General features: G+C 43.8%; 1 protein-coding gene across 1 annotated transcript in view; it reads right to left on the reverse strand.

Moving 5' to 3' along the window:
* Positions 1-17,825, reverse strand: part of ABCA4 (ATP binding cassette subfamily A member 4) — a gene marked incomplete at its 5' end in the record, with an annotated part of 120,025 nt that overhangs the window by 77,305 nt on the left and 24,895 nt on the right. Inside the window, 5 exons of the mRNA XM_081145372.1 lie at positions 2,095-2,286; positions 2,946-3,062; positions 3,693-3,832; positions 4,844-5,084; positions 7,312-7,401. Coding sequence (XP_081001498.1) covers positions 2,095-2,286; positions 2,946-3,062; positions 3,693-3,832; positions 4,844-5,084; positions 7,312-7,401 — 780 coding nt within the window. The remainder of the gene's footprint in view (positions 1-2,094; positions 2,287-2,945; positions 3,063-3,692; positions 3,833-4,843; positions 5,085-7,311; positions 7,402-17,825) is intronic.

A 17,825-nucleotide genomic window follows, 5' to 3' on the forward strand; every position in this document is an offset into this window, starting at 1 on the left:
GGGTGAAGAATTATCCTTGGTGACTGGACATAATAGAGGCAGTAGAGGGGTGAGAAGAGTAGGCTCTGAACTCAGGAGCACCCAGATCTGGGTCCTGTCTAACAGCTGTGGGATGGGATCTTATTTAATCTCTTTAAACCTTGGCTTCTGCATCTGTAAAATGGGAACAATGATAGTGCACACTTCATGAGGTTATTGTGAGGATTAAATGAGCTAATGTATGTGTTTTCCTGAGAAGAAAGGTTCATTTGATGTGAATCCTGAGAAGGAAATTATCTGCTGAGGTGGATTCCCCATGGTCAACTGAGTGCCCAAATTTTATAAATAATAGTGTTACTTTCGTAACTAGCTAGTTATTAATAATATGAAAGGAACAAATGGCCATCTGGGCAGCTTCAACAGGAAGCTGTAATTTTACACTCCCCAGGGAACCACCAGTCCATTCCCTTCAAATCACTGGGGGAAGAGATCCAATAAAGGGGAGACAGATGCACACACAGTGAAGTTGGGTGACATAGGGAAGGTGCCTGTCAGTCTAACATGGAAACAAAGATAATTAGCGAGAGAAGGCAGAGCCAATGCAAACACATGAAAGTTTAGAAGGTTAAAATCCCCAGACAAAGGAATTCTCTCTGGTTCCTTTCTTGGTCCTCTGGTTTTGCTCCTACTTCCTTGCATTTGCTTATATTCCTAGAAGCTGCATGGTCCATGGCCATGAATACCCCACATGCAATGCACTGATGGACTATAGCTGGGAACATGAGCTAAGCTAGCCTGGTGCTGGACTAGGCTATGCAAATATGGAATGGAAACTTTGGGCAAGGGCTTTAATCCTAGCTCTGCTAAGGACACAGCTACACTTCCTCCACGGTAGGACAGGGGGAGAGAGGACCTTGGAAACCCAAGGATTTAATTCCACAGAAATAAAACTTTCTACAATATCTCATCCTCCTGTTCGAATCTCAGATAATTCCTTTTCTTGTGACATCTCAGGAAGCTCACTTCCCCCAACAACAGGTGGAGACATGAAGAGCTCCCCACCGATAACAATAGGAGCCTAGTTGTCATTTACTGATAGGAGCGTCTCACATGCTCTGTATACCAGAAAGAACCTCAGACTGAACTCGCAGCTTCCCATACTATGCCCTGCTCTTCACGCCAGCCGAGTCAACTATTACAAGGGAGTTCCTGGTTTCATCTTTCTACCTGCCTTGTCTAATCAGAACTGCTTCATAATAACCAGTCAGGGCACATAATGCCCATCGATCAGGACTGTGCAATTAGGGCCAATCAGAAGTGTACAAATTTAAATATCTCATTTACATAAAAGGGACCTAACTGAGAACTTGAATGGGAACTTTTGCTAGAAAAGACAGTCTCCCCTTTGTCTCCGCAGAACACAATTTAGACTGCTAACTGATCTGTGTTTCCTGGATTGCAATTCTTTTTGCCCAAATAAAGGCTTTAAAAAAATTATTTATTATAATCTACACTACAATTAATTTTGGTATACATATGTAAAAACACTTAACCCAGGGCTTGGCACAAAGTAACACTCAATAAGTGACAGCTGTTTTGTGGAAGAGAAAGAAGAAGAATGAAGGATGGCACTAAAATCTCTAGCTTGAAGATTTGGAAAAATGCTGAAGACAGTAATTGGCACAGGAGAACACAAATTTGTTTTTGGACATGTTGAGTCCGATGTGCCTACAGAACCTGGGGTGAGAGCGTCCAGCAAGTAGTAGGACCTTAGACTCAAGGTGTGGGGGACACTGGCCAGTGATGATCACTGAAGCAATGGCAGACAGGAGGGGGCTGAGGACAGACACAGATGCTCCAGGGGCTGCAAGAAGGAGGAGTCAGGGAGCTGTTAGGAGGCAGGAGATATGAAAAGGGAACTGCTTTAAATGTGGAAAGCTGTTAGAGAACAGGATCCATCTCTCTTTGGGGGCTGTAGGAATTCTTATTTATTCAGTGGGGAAAATGAGAGCTGAAACCGAAGACCACTTGACCTGCTGAGAGATCTCTGGGCCCATCTACAGGGCTGTCTTCAAAGGACCCAGTGTAGCCCTTAGGTGGCTTGCTGCCCCTTACCTCCAGGTATTGATTAGCCAGGTGTAGGGCACGATCAGTGACATTAAATATGTCTCTCCAGTTGAAGTTGGCTGTGTCATCAGCCTGGCTCTCTCGAGGACCCTTGTAGAGAAAGTTCAGCACAGCCTCGGCAGTAATATCACTAAACTGCGTCTTCAAAAAGGCTTTTACTGTTGGGTTTGCCAGGGCGACCTTGGGGAAAAAAGCAATACAGTCACGGCATTTAGAAAGTTCCACAGGATCTTTGGTCTTGTTCTTGGGCCATTTCCAATGTTTAATGAATAGGGTTAGAGACTCTAAGGCTCCCTAAAAAACTAGTGGGTTTTCTTCCATCATAAGGCCTACCTATCTATATCCCATTTCCCCCAATGCACAAGTCTCTGTAGTAGAGGGAGGATGTGTATGTTGGGGTGAGGAGAGGGGCAGGGGAAATAGTATATAGGAAACTTTCTTTTTCTTCTGGATCTTTTTATTCTTTTAATTATCGCCACTGTATCGAAGCCTTGTCTCCTGGCTTTGCAAAGCTGGAAATTAGAACCGTCTTTGCAGTTACAGAGCTGGCTCCTTGAGGAGATGCCTCTTTGAAGCTGAGGTCCTCAAGTGAATTCATAAAAGCAAGAAACCTCAGGAAGCCACTGGTCATGTGGTAGTTCTTACATTTCCCCAGAATTGAAGACATATATTTCCCACTCAGTCAGTGACTCTGCTTGGTGACAGCTTCTACAACTAATGCCTTTGGGCCTGCTTGTTATATTTTGATCTAAGTCCAGTAGTGGTTAACCCTTTACTGAGAAAAGGAAACAAGTGGAACTTTCTTTGCCCTACTCCTCCCCTGCCCCTGCCATGCATACTCTGATCATGGTCATCTGTGTGCTCTTGTCAAAAAAGTGCCAGATCTGGGGCCCCACTTCTTTCCAGGCTTTAACCAACTTCCTAATGCGCTCCAGCTCTTCAAACGTCGAGTTGGCCTAAAACCAGACAGAGATAGACAGAGACAAGAACGGAGAGAAAAAAGTGAGAGAGAGCCTTTGGTTATGTCTTTCCTGCTTACGGCACCAACCCTCAATGTTTAGGAAAGGCTTTTCAAGGACTTGTCTTAATTTTCTCAGTCTACTGATAGTTTCCAGAACAATCTGCTATTTCCCAGCCTCCCAGACTGACAGAATCTAATTTCTTGGTATCTCAGAGGTACGTGTAATATTGATATTATTATCTCAGAACCTAAGGCTAGATTTTGACTCCCTGTGAGTACATGTCTCCCTCCCTATCAGGTAGCCAGGATTCAGAGCACGTGGACCCTTCCATTAGGGAAATAACTTAGGTGCCGGGAAAGAAAAGCTCGTTGTAGGCTGGGTAGAGAGGGGAGGGCCTAGGCAGAGGTGCTGGCCCAAAGCATTTAAATGATGGGGGAGGAACTCAAGAGTCTACTTAGCAAAAAACAAACAGGAGCCTCACTACCAGGAGGGCACAGTCTCTGTCTCTCTCCCTCTTACTCTCCCTCTCCCTCTCTCCAACCCTCCTCTCTCCCCTTTCTTTCCTCCCCCCTCATTCTTCTGAGTGGTCCAAGGTAGAAGGGACAAGACCAGCTGGGACCTTACATTCTTCAGAATCCTGCGTGCTGCAGGGGAATCAGGAGTAAAGAGGATTTTTCCCATCAGCAGAGGCTTTGCTGCCCTCCAGGCTATTTTGGTGAAAGGGTTGGACTCCAGGCTCTGGATCAATGCGTTACAAAAGGTCGCTGCCAGGAAAGAAGGGATAGATTTTATAGAAACTCCCATTGCTCAGAGCTAAACATGGTCATTAGTGTGTGCAAATCACATGTCTTATTCAACTCTATGCTGGAGGATTTGACAAATAACCTAAATTAATAGGCTGTACCCCACCAATAACAAGCTCATTATTAGTAAGTAACAAAATGCCACAGTTCATCTCAACGAGGGCCTCATCAGAGAAACAAAGGACGAGGCTTGCCTTGTGGCTTCTGCTTTGGAAAACGGGGGCAGAGAAGGCTGCTTGTGCTTATTGCAAGGAACAGAGGCTGTTCTCAGATGAAAGGGACTGAGAGGCCATACAAGGCCTCCCCTTGAAATCTCAGCTTTAGTCTCAATGATTTTCCTTCAATTAGCTGCTTCACTTCTTGGCTGTGTGTGGCTATTTTAGGGTCCAATGACTTTTGGTGTGCACCTCGCTGCCTCTTTAATGTTTAACTAAAGGGTCACCCAGTTGCATTTCTTCCCCACCTCACTTTACATTACCCCGTAGGAGCCAAAAAAAATACTGAAAGGTGGGAAAGAGGACTTGCCAGGGACTTGCCATTGGGAACATAATTCAGTACTAGACACACACATTTTCAGTGCATTGTGTTTGTAAAAACATCCCACAGCCGTGTTTACTTGCCAGTGCCCTTCTGACCTGAGCTTGGCTTGCAGCTCTGGCTGCCTCCTCATTTATCTTTCTTCCCTTCCTCTAGAACATAACCTCAGTTCAATCAGATCAGTGGGGAATGTCCTCTCTGTTCCCTTTCCAAGTGGGTCTCAGTTCTTTCCATGGCTCACATCCAGCCCCTTTATGCACACCACCCCCTTCCTATTAGGGGGAATATGTTCTCTGGGAGGAGAAGCTCTTTGCCCAAGGCCCCTCCGCAAGACCAGGGAGAGTCGATGCTGGGACTGGTTTCGCCTGAAAGTGTCAAACCATCAGCCTAACTGACATCACAGCCTGATTTATACACAAGGCTCAGAAAACTTACTTGCTCTTTTGTCTTCAGAATAGACAGGATCTTTCCTCATGGAGTCAATCCCCAGGAAGGCCTTATAGTTATTGTCCTCATACCAGTTGAAGGAAAACACCTGAGAGCCTCCTCCCTCTGGGTAGCCACACAAGAGGTCAGATAGGACGCCCGTCAGCTGGGTGAAGGTCCCTGGGCCACCAGTCTGCACGAGGGGCCTGGTTACCCACAGCAAGTCTTGGACACTTGGACGGTGGATGAACTGGGGCAAGGCAAAGGCAGTCAGAGTCATAACCCACTATGAAATCAAGTTCCAAAGTCTCAGGGACACCTCCACATATGTATTTGCCTTCCACATTTAAAAGAAAACATCCATATTTTCAGCAACATTTAACCCTACTGCCATCCACTTAAAGAACATCAAAGAGTGGACCTCAACTCCTTTTAATACCACAGCTCTCTTCTAGTCCCCTATTCTTGAATTCCTTGGGATTGTATCTTTGGGGAAATGTGGAGAATACTTCTCTGTTCTTGGCCTCTGTTATTCTACCAGGATGGGGATACTAGAAAAATTTGGGATATAAATTAATGGAGGAATGGCTTGTCCTAGAAAGGCAAGGTTAGAGCAAATTTCTTTAGATGAATAGCTTAGAATTTAGTTTCTTATAATTGGAAAATTACCTTATTAGCTTAATTTTATCAAATGTGAACTCTTTCATTTTCCTGAAATGTGTGGTTTGTGATTTCTGTGTGTGTGTGTGTGTGTGTTTTAAGATCCAAGCAAGTATAGAACAGATGAAGTCTCCGGACTTAGAAAAATACTTTTAAAAGAAAACAACACTTCTGAATTCTGCACCCAACTAAGAAGAGGCTGGTGGTCTCTTCTCTAGGTGGGTACCTGTGGCACTCTCTGGCTTCATCCTTTGCAATGCTTAGGACTAAGTTGAGAGCTGCCAGACTGGCCTGGGTCTCAACTCCCACCATGCCATTTGACTTTGCTTTAAGGGAAAATACAAAATAAAAACAATGCTGCTTTTGTTTCCCTAACCCACATTATTATTCATTTTCAAAAGCACTTGGGAATTTAAAAAACAATTGGGAGTCAATCAGGTGAGACTGAAAACAGTTCCCTACTGCAATAAGTGATGTTTACCTGCCATCCCCTCTCCTTGTCCACATGCCAACACTTGCCCTCTGAAGCTACCGAGCGCCATATAGAATCCACAGTGAGTCATGCCTATAATCACAGTCTGGGCTTCGATAATAAAGTCGGAATCTCAAATTGCTTTAACAACAGTAAGTCTTAGGACAGTCTTGTAAGGGGTTATTATGATGTTGCTCATTTAACCCAAGCACTCATCAATGAAGGGGCTGTTCCCAGGTCAAATGGTTTAGTATCAGTTAATATAAAGGGTGTCATCTGCTTCAACTTAGCTCATCAATGCTTAGACTTGCTCTCGAGACAGGCAAGAAACCTTCTGGAACTCCCACACAGAGCTAAAAGTGTTGATATGCTTTGGAAATTTTTCTTTTTGCATTCTCAGTCACCTTCAACCCTATTATACTGATTTGAATTTTTTAAATGCTTATAAATAAAAGAATGTTAAACAGAGACTCCCAGTGCAGCAGCAGGTGGCCATCAGTACAATGGGCCCTTCTCTAACTTTCCCTGCACACACTCTGCCCTAACTTTCTCTGCTCTGCTCTGTTGAGGCTGAGCTTAACTTTATAAAAACAGATTCCAACCATGCAGTTTTCCAGCGTGGCTAAGCTCACGTCAGAGGAGAATACTGGAGGGGGGAGGAGTTATGTTTCATCTTTTGCCACCTTTATGATATTCATTATACTTGAAAGTAATTGTTTATTTACAACTCTCTTCCCCATTGGACTATATGTTTCACAAGGGCAGTGACCATATTTGGAATTCATTATGCCCCCAGCACGTCTCATCGATTGAGTGGGAGATCAATTTCTATATGGGATAAAAAAAATATCTTGTGCAACCAGATGTTAATTGGAATATGCACATCTGTCACAAAACAACACAAAAAGTCAATTACTTTCATTGTGATGAAATGAGTCAATATATGTAAGATATTTAGCCCTGCAAGGACTCTATAAATATGTGCTATTACTATTGTGGTATAGATTGATGTGGATTTCAAGAGCATAATAGAATAATGGACCACCTCAGAACTAGAAACACTTAGATTCCATGGGAGTCCACTGCTAATCTGTGCCACACCAAATGAGGTTGCGTTTCTTCCTAGGTGTGAAATCAGAGGGATGGTTCCCTTCTTTTTCCTCCGACTCAGGAGTACAGGTAATTTAGGATATAAACAGGTGCTTTGAAATTGCTAGATGGAAAGATCAAATATATTTCTCCACAAACAGGTTTGAGGTACAGTTAAATTGTCTGACATAAAAAGTGTGGTAAATTGGTGGAAAGATAAAGTTAAATTATAATTAACTGTCATCAGGGCACTTACCTCTTGAATTCTTGGTGACATATCAGATAATATTCTTCCCCAGGATCTCAGATTGATACCTTGAGAACTGCTGTCTAGGAGTGTAGGAAGCTGTAATTGATGGGAAAATATTTTTTAAAATATATATGTAGTTATACAGTCACACATGGGCCCTGTCTTCTGTATGCTTGAAAAACATTTCCTCTTTTTTTTTTGATCACAGGACCTCTTCTGCAAGATTGCTTCCAGAAACAAACTTCTTTTTATCTAATTGAGAAAATCAAAGGCTCTTATTGCAAATCACCCTGCTGAGCTGGTCAGTCACAAATAGCTTCATGGTGGCATGAAATACGCCAATGATTCTGATTTCTGGTTTAGTGACACCGAACAAGGCTCCTGAAGGAAGAAAAACAGACCTAAGGGAAGGCTACCTGCGAGTGGTGCCCAACTGTTCCCCTTGGGCTTTGTATATGCTCCCAGGTTTCCTTGTCATTGTTCAAGTCTTTGCTCCCTTTGTGTCCTTTAGGGCAGATTGTGTGTCTTCCTTTGTTCAACACCACTTTCTTATGTAAGAGATTTGGCCAGTTACACCACCTTGCTTTCAAACTGCAGCTTGAAAGAGAAAGAAGTTCCCCTGCAGATTCTCCAGTGACAGTGGAGGTCTGATGACTCCAGGCCCATGCGACAACACAGAATTGCTCAAGCATTTTCCACGGTAGTGGGGAATGTGGACCTCCACTTGCTGGTTCTAAGTCCCAGGGCCTGTTGTGAACACCTTGTTTTCCAGAAACCAAGTTCGAGTCCTGAATGAATGACTTCATTCTTAATAGTTTCAAAACTGCCTGAATCACTGATCCTCTGTTTTTCAGGACTGAATTCTAAATTTTAAAACAGTGATTTTCAAACTCGAGTGTGCGTTTTGACTAGGCCTGGAGAAGATCTGCGTTTTAACAAGCTCGACATGTAATTCTGATTCAAATACTTGTGACCACAAGCCACAACCTCAGCTTCTCATTTGCCAGTGTGGTTCCCCTAAATGAAGGGTGGATGGATCCAGCTGTGGCAAAGCAGAGAGCAGGTGGAGCTGGGCTTTGACCAGCCTCTCTTTTCCAGCGACACATTCTACTCCCTTTTCTCCTACTCTAGGTGCAAGGGTGCATTCTCTCATCCTGAAACTGAAGAAATGATGTAGGCACACTCATGGGGCATTTGAGGCTTATTTCCTAACTGAAATGAAAGGCTTTGTAGGCACAACAGTTATACAGCAGACAGGAAAGGAATTTTCCAGATGTAGGAGGAGCAAAGCCACCATTGAAACCATGCCATGAAGAAGTATCCTGGTGGAACGGGTCATTGGGGAGAAATAGGGACATCTGTAATATTTTAAACAATAATAAAATTAAAAAAAAAAAAAAAAAAAGAAGTATCTTTTCTGCATAACCTTGACACTGGGCCTAAGCATTGGTCTTGCCACAACTTACTTCAAACTCCCTGCAAATAGCCTCAGTGTATGCTGGGAAAGCACCTTAATTCCTGTTTTTCCCATAGGAGGGTGGGGCTGAGAATAATAGGCAGGAAGAGACGAAGCGAGCAGGTGAAAAGGTTTGCCAGTGGTAAGTTATCACAAAGTCCTGTCCATTCTTCTCCTAACTTACAGAATTAAAGTCTATTTATGTAAAAGACAGCTGTCCCCATGGTAGGCTGAGATGACAGCCTTTGCTCTATGCTCCTTTGCTTGCCCTGCCCTGCTCTGCCCTTCCAAGGAACCTTGTTTCTTTCCTTCCTCGCACTCTCACCACTGGCCGTTATTCTGCTACTTACTTGTCATCTGTCTCTCTTATTAGATGCTAAGCTCCATGAAGAAAGGAACCATGTCATGTATACGTATAATTTGACGAATAAATGCTCTTATTATAGGAACAAGCATGCCGGCTATAATTGTCTATATACATGATGCACTATAAAGTGATACGCTCATTTAGGGCAGTGTATTAGTCAGGCTTCTCCTGAAAAACATATCCAGTAGATGTATATATTTTATATATTAAATACACTAATACGTTATATATATTATATATAGCAGGTCCTTGAATAACAGTTCTTTCAACATTCAATGTTGTCCCATTAAATGTCGTTTTGTTATAACATTGATGCCATGCCACAGGAACTTAACTGTTGTTTATATCAGTCTGTGGTAAAATTGCTTTTGTCATACATTGTTTTGCTTAAAGTCACAGAACCTATCAATGATCTTAAGTGAGGACCTACTGTATAATATATATTATGTACGTGTGTGTTTGTGCATGCAGAGATTTATTATAAAGAATTGGCTAATACAATTTTGGAGGCCGGCAAATCCCAAGGTCTGCAGGGAGAGTCAGCAGGATGGAGACCCAGGAAGAGCTGATGTTCCAGTTTGAAAAAAGCCAGTGTCCCAGTTCAAAGGCAGCCAGGCAGGAGGAATTCTCTTTTACTTGAGGAAGAGTCAGCCCCTTTGTTCCATTCAGGCCTCTGATTGGATGAGGCCCATTCACACTGAGGAGGGCAATCCTCAGTCTATTGATTAAAATGTTAATATCCATCAAAAACACGCACACAGAAATACCCAGGATGACATCTGATCAATATCTGGAGCCTCTAGAGCACTCCTGAATGACCCACCACAGGACCTTGCTTCAGGAGGAAAATGAAACCCATTTTTTCAGCATTCTGTTACTTACAGCCAACTGTAGTCTCTAAATGACATAGTCACACATTTTGACAAATACGTATTGTCTGCTGTGTGCCAGGTGCTGGAGGTACAGCAAGGAGCAAAGCAAAGTCCTCCCTTCCTGAAGTTCATCTTCAAGAATCTCACTGATGTATCTTCAGCCTTCCCATCATTATTATCATGTATATGCGCTCAAGATTCTCACATATGAAAGAAAAAACTTCCTCTGATCCCTCTTCCCCCTGGAGCTACACTCTAACTTCCCTCCCCCCCCCCCCCAGCTTGTATTTCCACATTTTTTAGATGATTAGTCTCCATCCAGGGACTTCACCTCTTCACCAGCACTTCCCTATCTTCCACCCTCACCATGCTATTAAGAAGCTTTAACTAGCCCTAGCCAGTGTGGCTCAGTTAGCTGAGCGTTGTCCTGTGCACCAAAAGGTCCGATCCCCAGTAGGGGCGTGCAGGAGGCAGCCGATGGATGTTTCTCATCATGATGTTTCTCTCTCTCCCTCTCCCTCTCTTTCTAAAGTCAATAAAAGTATCTATCTATCTATCTATCTATCTATCTATCTATCTATCTATCTATCTATCATCTATCATCATCTATCTATCTATCATCTATCTATCTATCTATCTATCTATCTATCTATCTATCTATCTATCTATCATCTATCTATCTATCATCATCTATATTTTTTAAAGCTTTAACTAGAACCCCCAGTTTCCACCTAGTTTTTAAGTCTAATGGACACTTAGAATTCTTATCTTTTCAGCCCTCTCTGCTTTTCTTGACACTTTTGATCATGTCTTTTTCCTCCCCTGACACACTCGTCATTGCTCTCATCTGGCTTGCCCTGTTCCTTCTCTGCCTTTCTCACGGCTCCTTGCCTCCACCTGCCCCTTCGGCTGAGGTTCCCGAAGGTCTTCATGCCCCTCTCCTCTCACTCTGCACACTCTCCCTGGGGAGTCTCGTTTCCTTGATCATTTAATCTGCTACCTTTTTGTTGATGACTTCTAAGTCTGCGTCTCCAACCCAGACCTCTCCCCAGAGCTCCAGACTTATACACCCAACTGTCTGCTGGACCTTTTCCCAGATCCAACTTGTTCTAAACTGATCGTGTTATCTTCCTTCGAACCAGCTTCTGTTTCTGTGCACCTTTTTCCAGTTGATGGCACCACCTTCTGCCCAGTCACCAAAGCTAGAAGCCTGGAAGGCATCACTGAATGTTTCCCTATTCCGATTCCATTGTCAGAATCCCCAGCCTGGAGATTTAGAAACTGGAGCTGTGTCTGAGTGCTGGGCAGCATGAGCCCTCTGGAGTCCAAAGAAGCTGTGCAGGGAAAATAAGCGGGTCCTAGGTGACGGGAAGGCACCTAAAAGGGGCTAGGAGCCCAGAGGCACAGAGAGTAAGGAACTATCACATTCATGTCTCCAAAGAGACTGGACATCAATCAATCAGTCACCAGCTCTATTACTTTAATTACTTTAATCCCTTTCTTTGTGAGTTTGTTGTCTGTTTTCCTCAGTTTACTTTTGGGGCTGGAGATTATCTGTGGCTGTGTTTTGCCTAAGAGGGCATCTTCTGCCCATTCCTCTCCTTCACCTCCATTGGCTCTAGGCACACTGGTCTTAAAACTCCATACCGCATCAAATTCAACTCATTGAAAATCACCTGTTCTCTATCCATATCTATATGTATTGATATCTATCTACTAATATAGATAGATATCTACATATACATTTTTAAGGATCTTAATTTTGTTTTTCAAATTAATTGGTCTTGAGGAATTCATTTAATAAATAACCTGGTATCATTTATAATTTGCAATCATTGCAAATACTTAGGACTGTCTGAAAAGTGGGACACCTTTAACTATAAACTAGTTTCTGAATTTTAAATTTTATGAAATTTAATAATAAAGTTTAGTATTATTTTCCCTAAACATTCAATTTAATGTTTCTTCATTTTAATTCTAAAGTTTTTCTTTGTGTTTCATAGCTATCATTTTTTATTTTATTTTTTTTTAGTTTCAAAAATTTTTGTAGGCCTCTGCAAAGCTTGTAGCTTTTAGATACCATGCCTATCACTTTAGGGCCTAAAGATAAAATGCCAACCCACCCATTCTACCCATCTTCACCCTGCCCCTAGTAACCAGAGTCAACTCATCTGAAGCCACCTCACCTTCTCCAGAAGGTCTTCTTTCCCTCGCTACCATGCTCTTCCTGCCTTCCTCCCCCATGGGTTAGGTGACCCTCTTCGCTGTTCCTAGAATTCTCAGTGCATTCATTTATCACTTTATATTGATTTGTAATTATTTTTAATGTATCTCTCCACTACACTGTAAACTCATTAAGCACAGGAATAGGCTTTATTTTGTTTTTATATCCTCATCAGATGCTATATAGTAGGTGCTCAATAAATATGCATTGTATTAATTAATGAGTAAATTAACTACAATTTAATAGAAAAGAGAGAGTCTATTGAGGTTTTAGGCTGTATATCTCTACAGGTATGATGGTAACTTACAGGAAGGGAGTGAGGTCAATTCCACTTGGGGACAGGGAAGGTGACACTTGAGTTGATGTTTGGAAGATCAGTTGACAATAGTGAGGGTGAGGGCAATGTTTGTACATGGAAGGGGAGGGCCGGGAATTCCTGGTGGAGGGAGGAACGTGAGGAGAGTCAGCTAGAGAGAGTGACTAGAGAGATGGTCAGATAAGAAAGAACAGGGCCAGGAATTTGCAGGGAGGGGACCAGAAGAACAACAGTTTGAGATGCATTTTTATGTCCTGTTAACACTCTTTTTCAGTCTTGTTAATAATTTAATAATATTCATTATTCAAATATGTACTGACCTGTGTCCTAGTACTGTATCTGCAGTTTCTTCCCTACCTCTTTCCAGTGGATATGATAAAAAAATGAGAGTCTTGCTCAGCCGGCCTGGCTCAGTGGTTGAGCGTCAACCCATGGACCAAGAGGTCCCTTGTTCAATTCCCGGTCAGGGCACATGCCTGGGTTTCGGGCTCAATCCCCAGTGGGGGGCGTGCAGGAGGCAGCCAATGGATATCTCTCTCATCGATGTTTCTCTCTCTGTCCCTCTTCTTTCCTCTCTCTCTAAAATCAGTAAAAACATATTTTAAAAAATGAAAGTCTTGTACTCATACCTTTGTTTTAGATACCACTTACATCTCAGACCAGTGCCTGTACCTCCCCCACCCTGTCTTTCCCGGAAGCCCTCCATATAAACCTGGTCACCAATTGTCTGAATGATGTTGCCATAAATTATAAAATAACTTTCCCAGGACTCTCCTCTTCCTTTGACTCCCCCATTATCTATTCAAATTCTCATGGATTGTTCCTGCCAGAAGAACCGGAAATGAATGTAAGCTTGAGTGGAAATGTAAAAACATCTCTACAAAAAAGGTCATAGACTAAATGATAAATATCACACACACACACACACACACACGGCTTCCTATACCAAACAAGTTCTCTTAATTTCCAAAATAACAAGCAACACTTCCATGTCACAACAGGGCTCAGCACTGCCAACCCAAGTTGAAGGTCTGGTTAGATCTCCTAAGGAGGCTGGATATATAAATAGGGCTTTGGAAAGATTATGTCTCTATCATCTCCCATCGACTGTGGTTGGTCTGAGGGGTCCTTGCGCCTTGATCAAGGACTTAAAAAATGGATACAAGGCCCTTGACAGCAGCCAGGAAGATTCTGGTTATTTGAGACCTCTGTTTGGGTTCCCAAGGGACAAGAAACATGCCTGTCCTTAGGAACTGTGTAATATTTTTTCTGAAGGCAGAATAAAGCATTTTAGCTACTAAAAAAAATCGTGTTTGAGCAGTATTTGCTGATGCTTTGAATCCAATGGGGTAATTAAACAGATACCATGTTGCCAGCACACAAAAGGAACATTTTATGAGTTGAATTTTTTATTTTATTCTTCACCCAAGGATATTTTTTCCATTGTTTTTCAGAAAGAGTGGGAAGGACAGAGAGAGAGAGAGGGAGAGGGAGGGAGAGAGAGAAACATCAGTGTGAAAGAGACACATGGATCGATTGCCTCCCACAAGGGCCCAACCAGGGCTGGGGATTGAGCCTGCAACCGAGGTATGTGCCCCTGATCGGAATTGAATCCAAGACTCTTCAGTCTGCAGGCCGACACTCTAACCACTGAGCCAAACTGGCTAGGGTTATGAGTTGAATTTTTTAGTTTACTTTCTCTTATTCAAAGAAGACCATCTAGAAAACAGTATTGATTTCTAAGTTGAGGATCTACCTAACACAAGGGTAAATGGGTAGCCATAGGTTAAAAGTGTCTCTACAGGGATGACATGGCCTGTGGGAGCCAGGGGCAGGTTCTGGAGTGGAGGATGAGCTGCTGTCTTGAAAGCACCCAGACAGAGGTGAAAGGCAGATGAGGCGGTGGACAGGCAGTGAGGCCCCCTGTGTTCAGCCCCGGGCTGCACTACAGGAAATCCAGATTTATCCGGGAGGGAAGTTGTTGCTAGGCAACTAGGAGAATGTGGATTTAAAGCATGTTTATTGCAACCTGTCAGTTGTTAAGCATCAGATGAAAAGAGAGGAAGCTGGCTTCAGTGGTGAGGGGGCAACCAGGGGGGACACCCTGAGTACCAGGAAATGCGTCATGAGTGGAGAATTCAGACTAAATCACTCAGAGGTGGGGGGGAAATGCCAAACTGTAATGGGAGAGGTCACAGAGACATGCTGTCTCCCAGGACTGGAGGGGACAGAGTGTCTGATGAGAGGGTGGGCTCTGGGGTATGTGAACAGACAAGTTATGGGACTCTCTTTGGCTCAACAGAAACTAGGTCTTTTTCTCTCCATTGTGACTTCAGTCCTGGTATTTGTGGTTGATGAAAGCAAAACTGAGTTTGGAATCTAGGGGCAGTCCAGAGGTCACTCCGTGAGACAGATTTCTTGCCAGTCTGAGAGGTCTGAGGAAGGAGAATGTTGCGCCTAAGTGTTTGAGGAAGACATTTCTGGGAGTGGAACAATGATGAGGGGACAGTGGGGCCTCTGCAAAGTGGCTGCATTCTTGCTTTGGTAAGAGCAAAAATGCTTTCGTTTCAAAGTGCTTCTCCATCTCTTCTCTACTGTGACTGTCACTACCATCCCATGGGATACGTGACACAGGCCTTGCTGTCGCAATCTTACAAATGGGGAGGCTGAGATCCACTTAAATAACAGCAAGTTAGGGGCCAACCCAGGGCCACCAGGAGATCTCTGTGTGTTCCAGCGGGCTGCCCACTTTCTGGTCCTCTCATCACTGGGTCTCATGCCCAGGGGAGAAGCTGATCACCTCATAAATTAAGGAAGAATCTGTGGCCATATTGAAACCCTTTAGAAAAGGTTGTATATTAATGGTAGGCAGGAAAGAAATTTTAATACCAAAACTCTTAGCCTGCTGTCTGGCTTCAGAGGTTCCATGCACCCCCCACCCCCTGAGTGTCTGTATATGTCTGTGTCTATATTTCTCCAGGGAAAAGGTTTAGAACTACTGTCAGATTTTCAAAGGTAGTCCTAATCTATAAAAAGGTTGAGAACTATTGTTCTGTAGGTATAAGAAATATGAGGCCAATTCCTTCTTCAAACCAGTTTACCCTGGTTTGAGAGAACCTGGTGCCTAATACATAGGTGCTCAATCTGTATCTATTTTTTTTTTTAATATATCTTTATTGATTTCAGAGAGAGGAAAGGAGAGGGAGAGAGAGAGATAGAAACATCAATGATGAGAGAGTCATTGATCGGCTGCCTCCTGCACGCCCCCGACTGGGGATCGAGCCCGCAACCAGGGCATGTGCCCTGACCAGGAATCGAACCCCAACTGCCTGGATCCTAGGTCGATGCTCAACCGCTGAGCCATGTCTGGCTGGGCTGTACCTATTTAATAAAGCCCAGGACCTCAGGATCATTTATCCCAAAAGCAGTCTTCACAGGGGTCCGCTCGTGTCCTGAGTGACTTTAGTTTTGACCTCTTAGTATTTTTTTCTTTTTAAGTTCATAAAAGGAATATCTGATTAGTCATAAAAATAAGCCCTAGCCTACTGTATGCCTGGAGCCTAAAAGAAATCAGGTCAGCCAATTAAGCCTATAGGCCTAATGCACATTCAATGTACATTAACGTTCCTCTCTCCTATTGCCTTTTTATTTCTTCTTTACTGAAATCTGTGGACCTGGGAAAAATTTGTAATAGACAGTTTTGTACATGTAGGCAGAAACAAATGCTAATGCTGTCAATCACATAAACTTGCTGTGGCTTAATAAATCTTAAAAAGAAAACAAACCTATTTTCTGATTTTGCTTTGTTTTCGGCTAACAGCCCTCTGCTCACCCCCTCACCCCATGCTGCTGGCACTGGGCATCACTCCTCTTTCTTCTTCCCTCCCCAAACCCTCACACAGAAGTGGGAGAAAGTTGACAGTCCAGAGATTCCGAAATCAGAAGAGAGAGGAAATTATGAAGTTAAGTCATTAGTGAGACGTCATTGTAAAATCCTGGAGATGTGGGGCTTTTCCAGAGAATTTTGACATAGTGATACCATCCGAAAATTGAAAGGTGTAGTTAAAATTTAGCAAACCACACTGAATGATCACAGGGAGCAGAAACCATGGCCAGCTCACACTGGGCAGCGGGTGATCCGCCCACACTTTTCCCCCACGATTCAGGAATTTAGGGAGCAGAGCCAAGAACAAAGCAGGACATTGAAAGGAGCACATCTCTGGACCCCCAAGACTGGGTCCTTTCTTTCCTGGAACGCAATGTTCAGCCACCCCACAGTCAAAGAGACATGGGCGAAATGAAGTCAGAAAAATAAAAAACCGTGACAGAGTAATAGCTGAGGGGAAGGAAAGAAAGCTGAATCATGCCACAGTGGAAGCGACTGCAGAGGGGAAAACCATGGGCCAACATGCTGGGGAGGCCAGATTTCCTCTATCAACATCCACTGCGAGGGGGAAGGGAGGGAAACCATTTCCCAGCAGTGTGGCAGGTCTTGGCACCCTCCTCAGTTCCCCTGCTGGACTCCCACAAATAAACATCAGAGCAGAAGGGACAGATTTGCTTCTCAGTAAGATTTCAAAGCTGTGCACCAGAGTCTAGAGAAAACAGGAAGGATCTAGAGGGAGGAGAAGGAGGGGCTTGCTTACTCGGGGCCAAATCAGATGGGAAACGTCCCAACCCTTCACCCGAAACTGACACATCATTTTTTACGAGGTGTGAACGTTTCAGGTAGTGTTGGCTGTCACGATACCGTGGGCCCAGGTCTGAGCTGCTGAGTTTCAAGCTGGGGGCGGTGAGCCCAAAGACCACAGGTGAAGACAAGCTCTTTCAAGCTCTCAACCGAGGTGAAACCAAGAGGGGATAAATCTCCCCACAGAAAGGCCCTCCCCCCAGCTGCCTGTTTGTTTCCCAGCCCACCTGTCTCTGGGCATCCAATGCGTGCACGTGCATGCGAGTGCTTGCACACGCTCAAGTGTGTGTAAGTGTCTGTATGGGGATGGGTGGGGTGGATTATGGCGGTGGTCCTGCATTTGGATTATTTGAAGATGACAACACTCACTTCTGACTCCAAGGGGCCGAGGAAAAACACAGCTGGCCCCAGTTGGTGCTAACCCCCAAAGCCCCTCTCTAATTCTTTCAGCTCCCCCGGGTTTCAGGGGCTGGAGGTTACACTCCCACCCCCATCTCCCCAAACCCCACCCCCCACACACCCAGCTTCTTACACAGCAGGGGCAGGTGCCGTCACAGTGGTTTACTGAGGTTGTCCCTCTTTCTTTGTTAATAAG

The sequence above is a fragment of the Miniopterus schreibersii genome, assembly GCF_964146895.1.
Source record: "Miniopterus schreibersii genome assembly, chromosome: 8".
In the NCBI taxonomy this organism is placed as follows: Eukaryota; Metazoa; Chordata; class Mammalia; order Chiroptera; family Miniopteridae; genus Miniopterus; species Miniopterus schreibersii.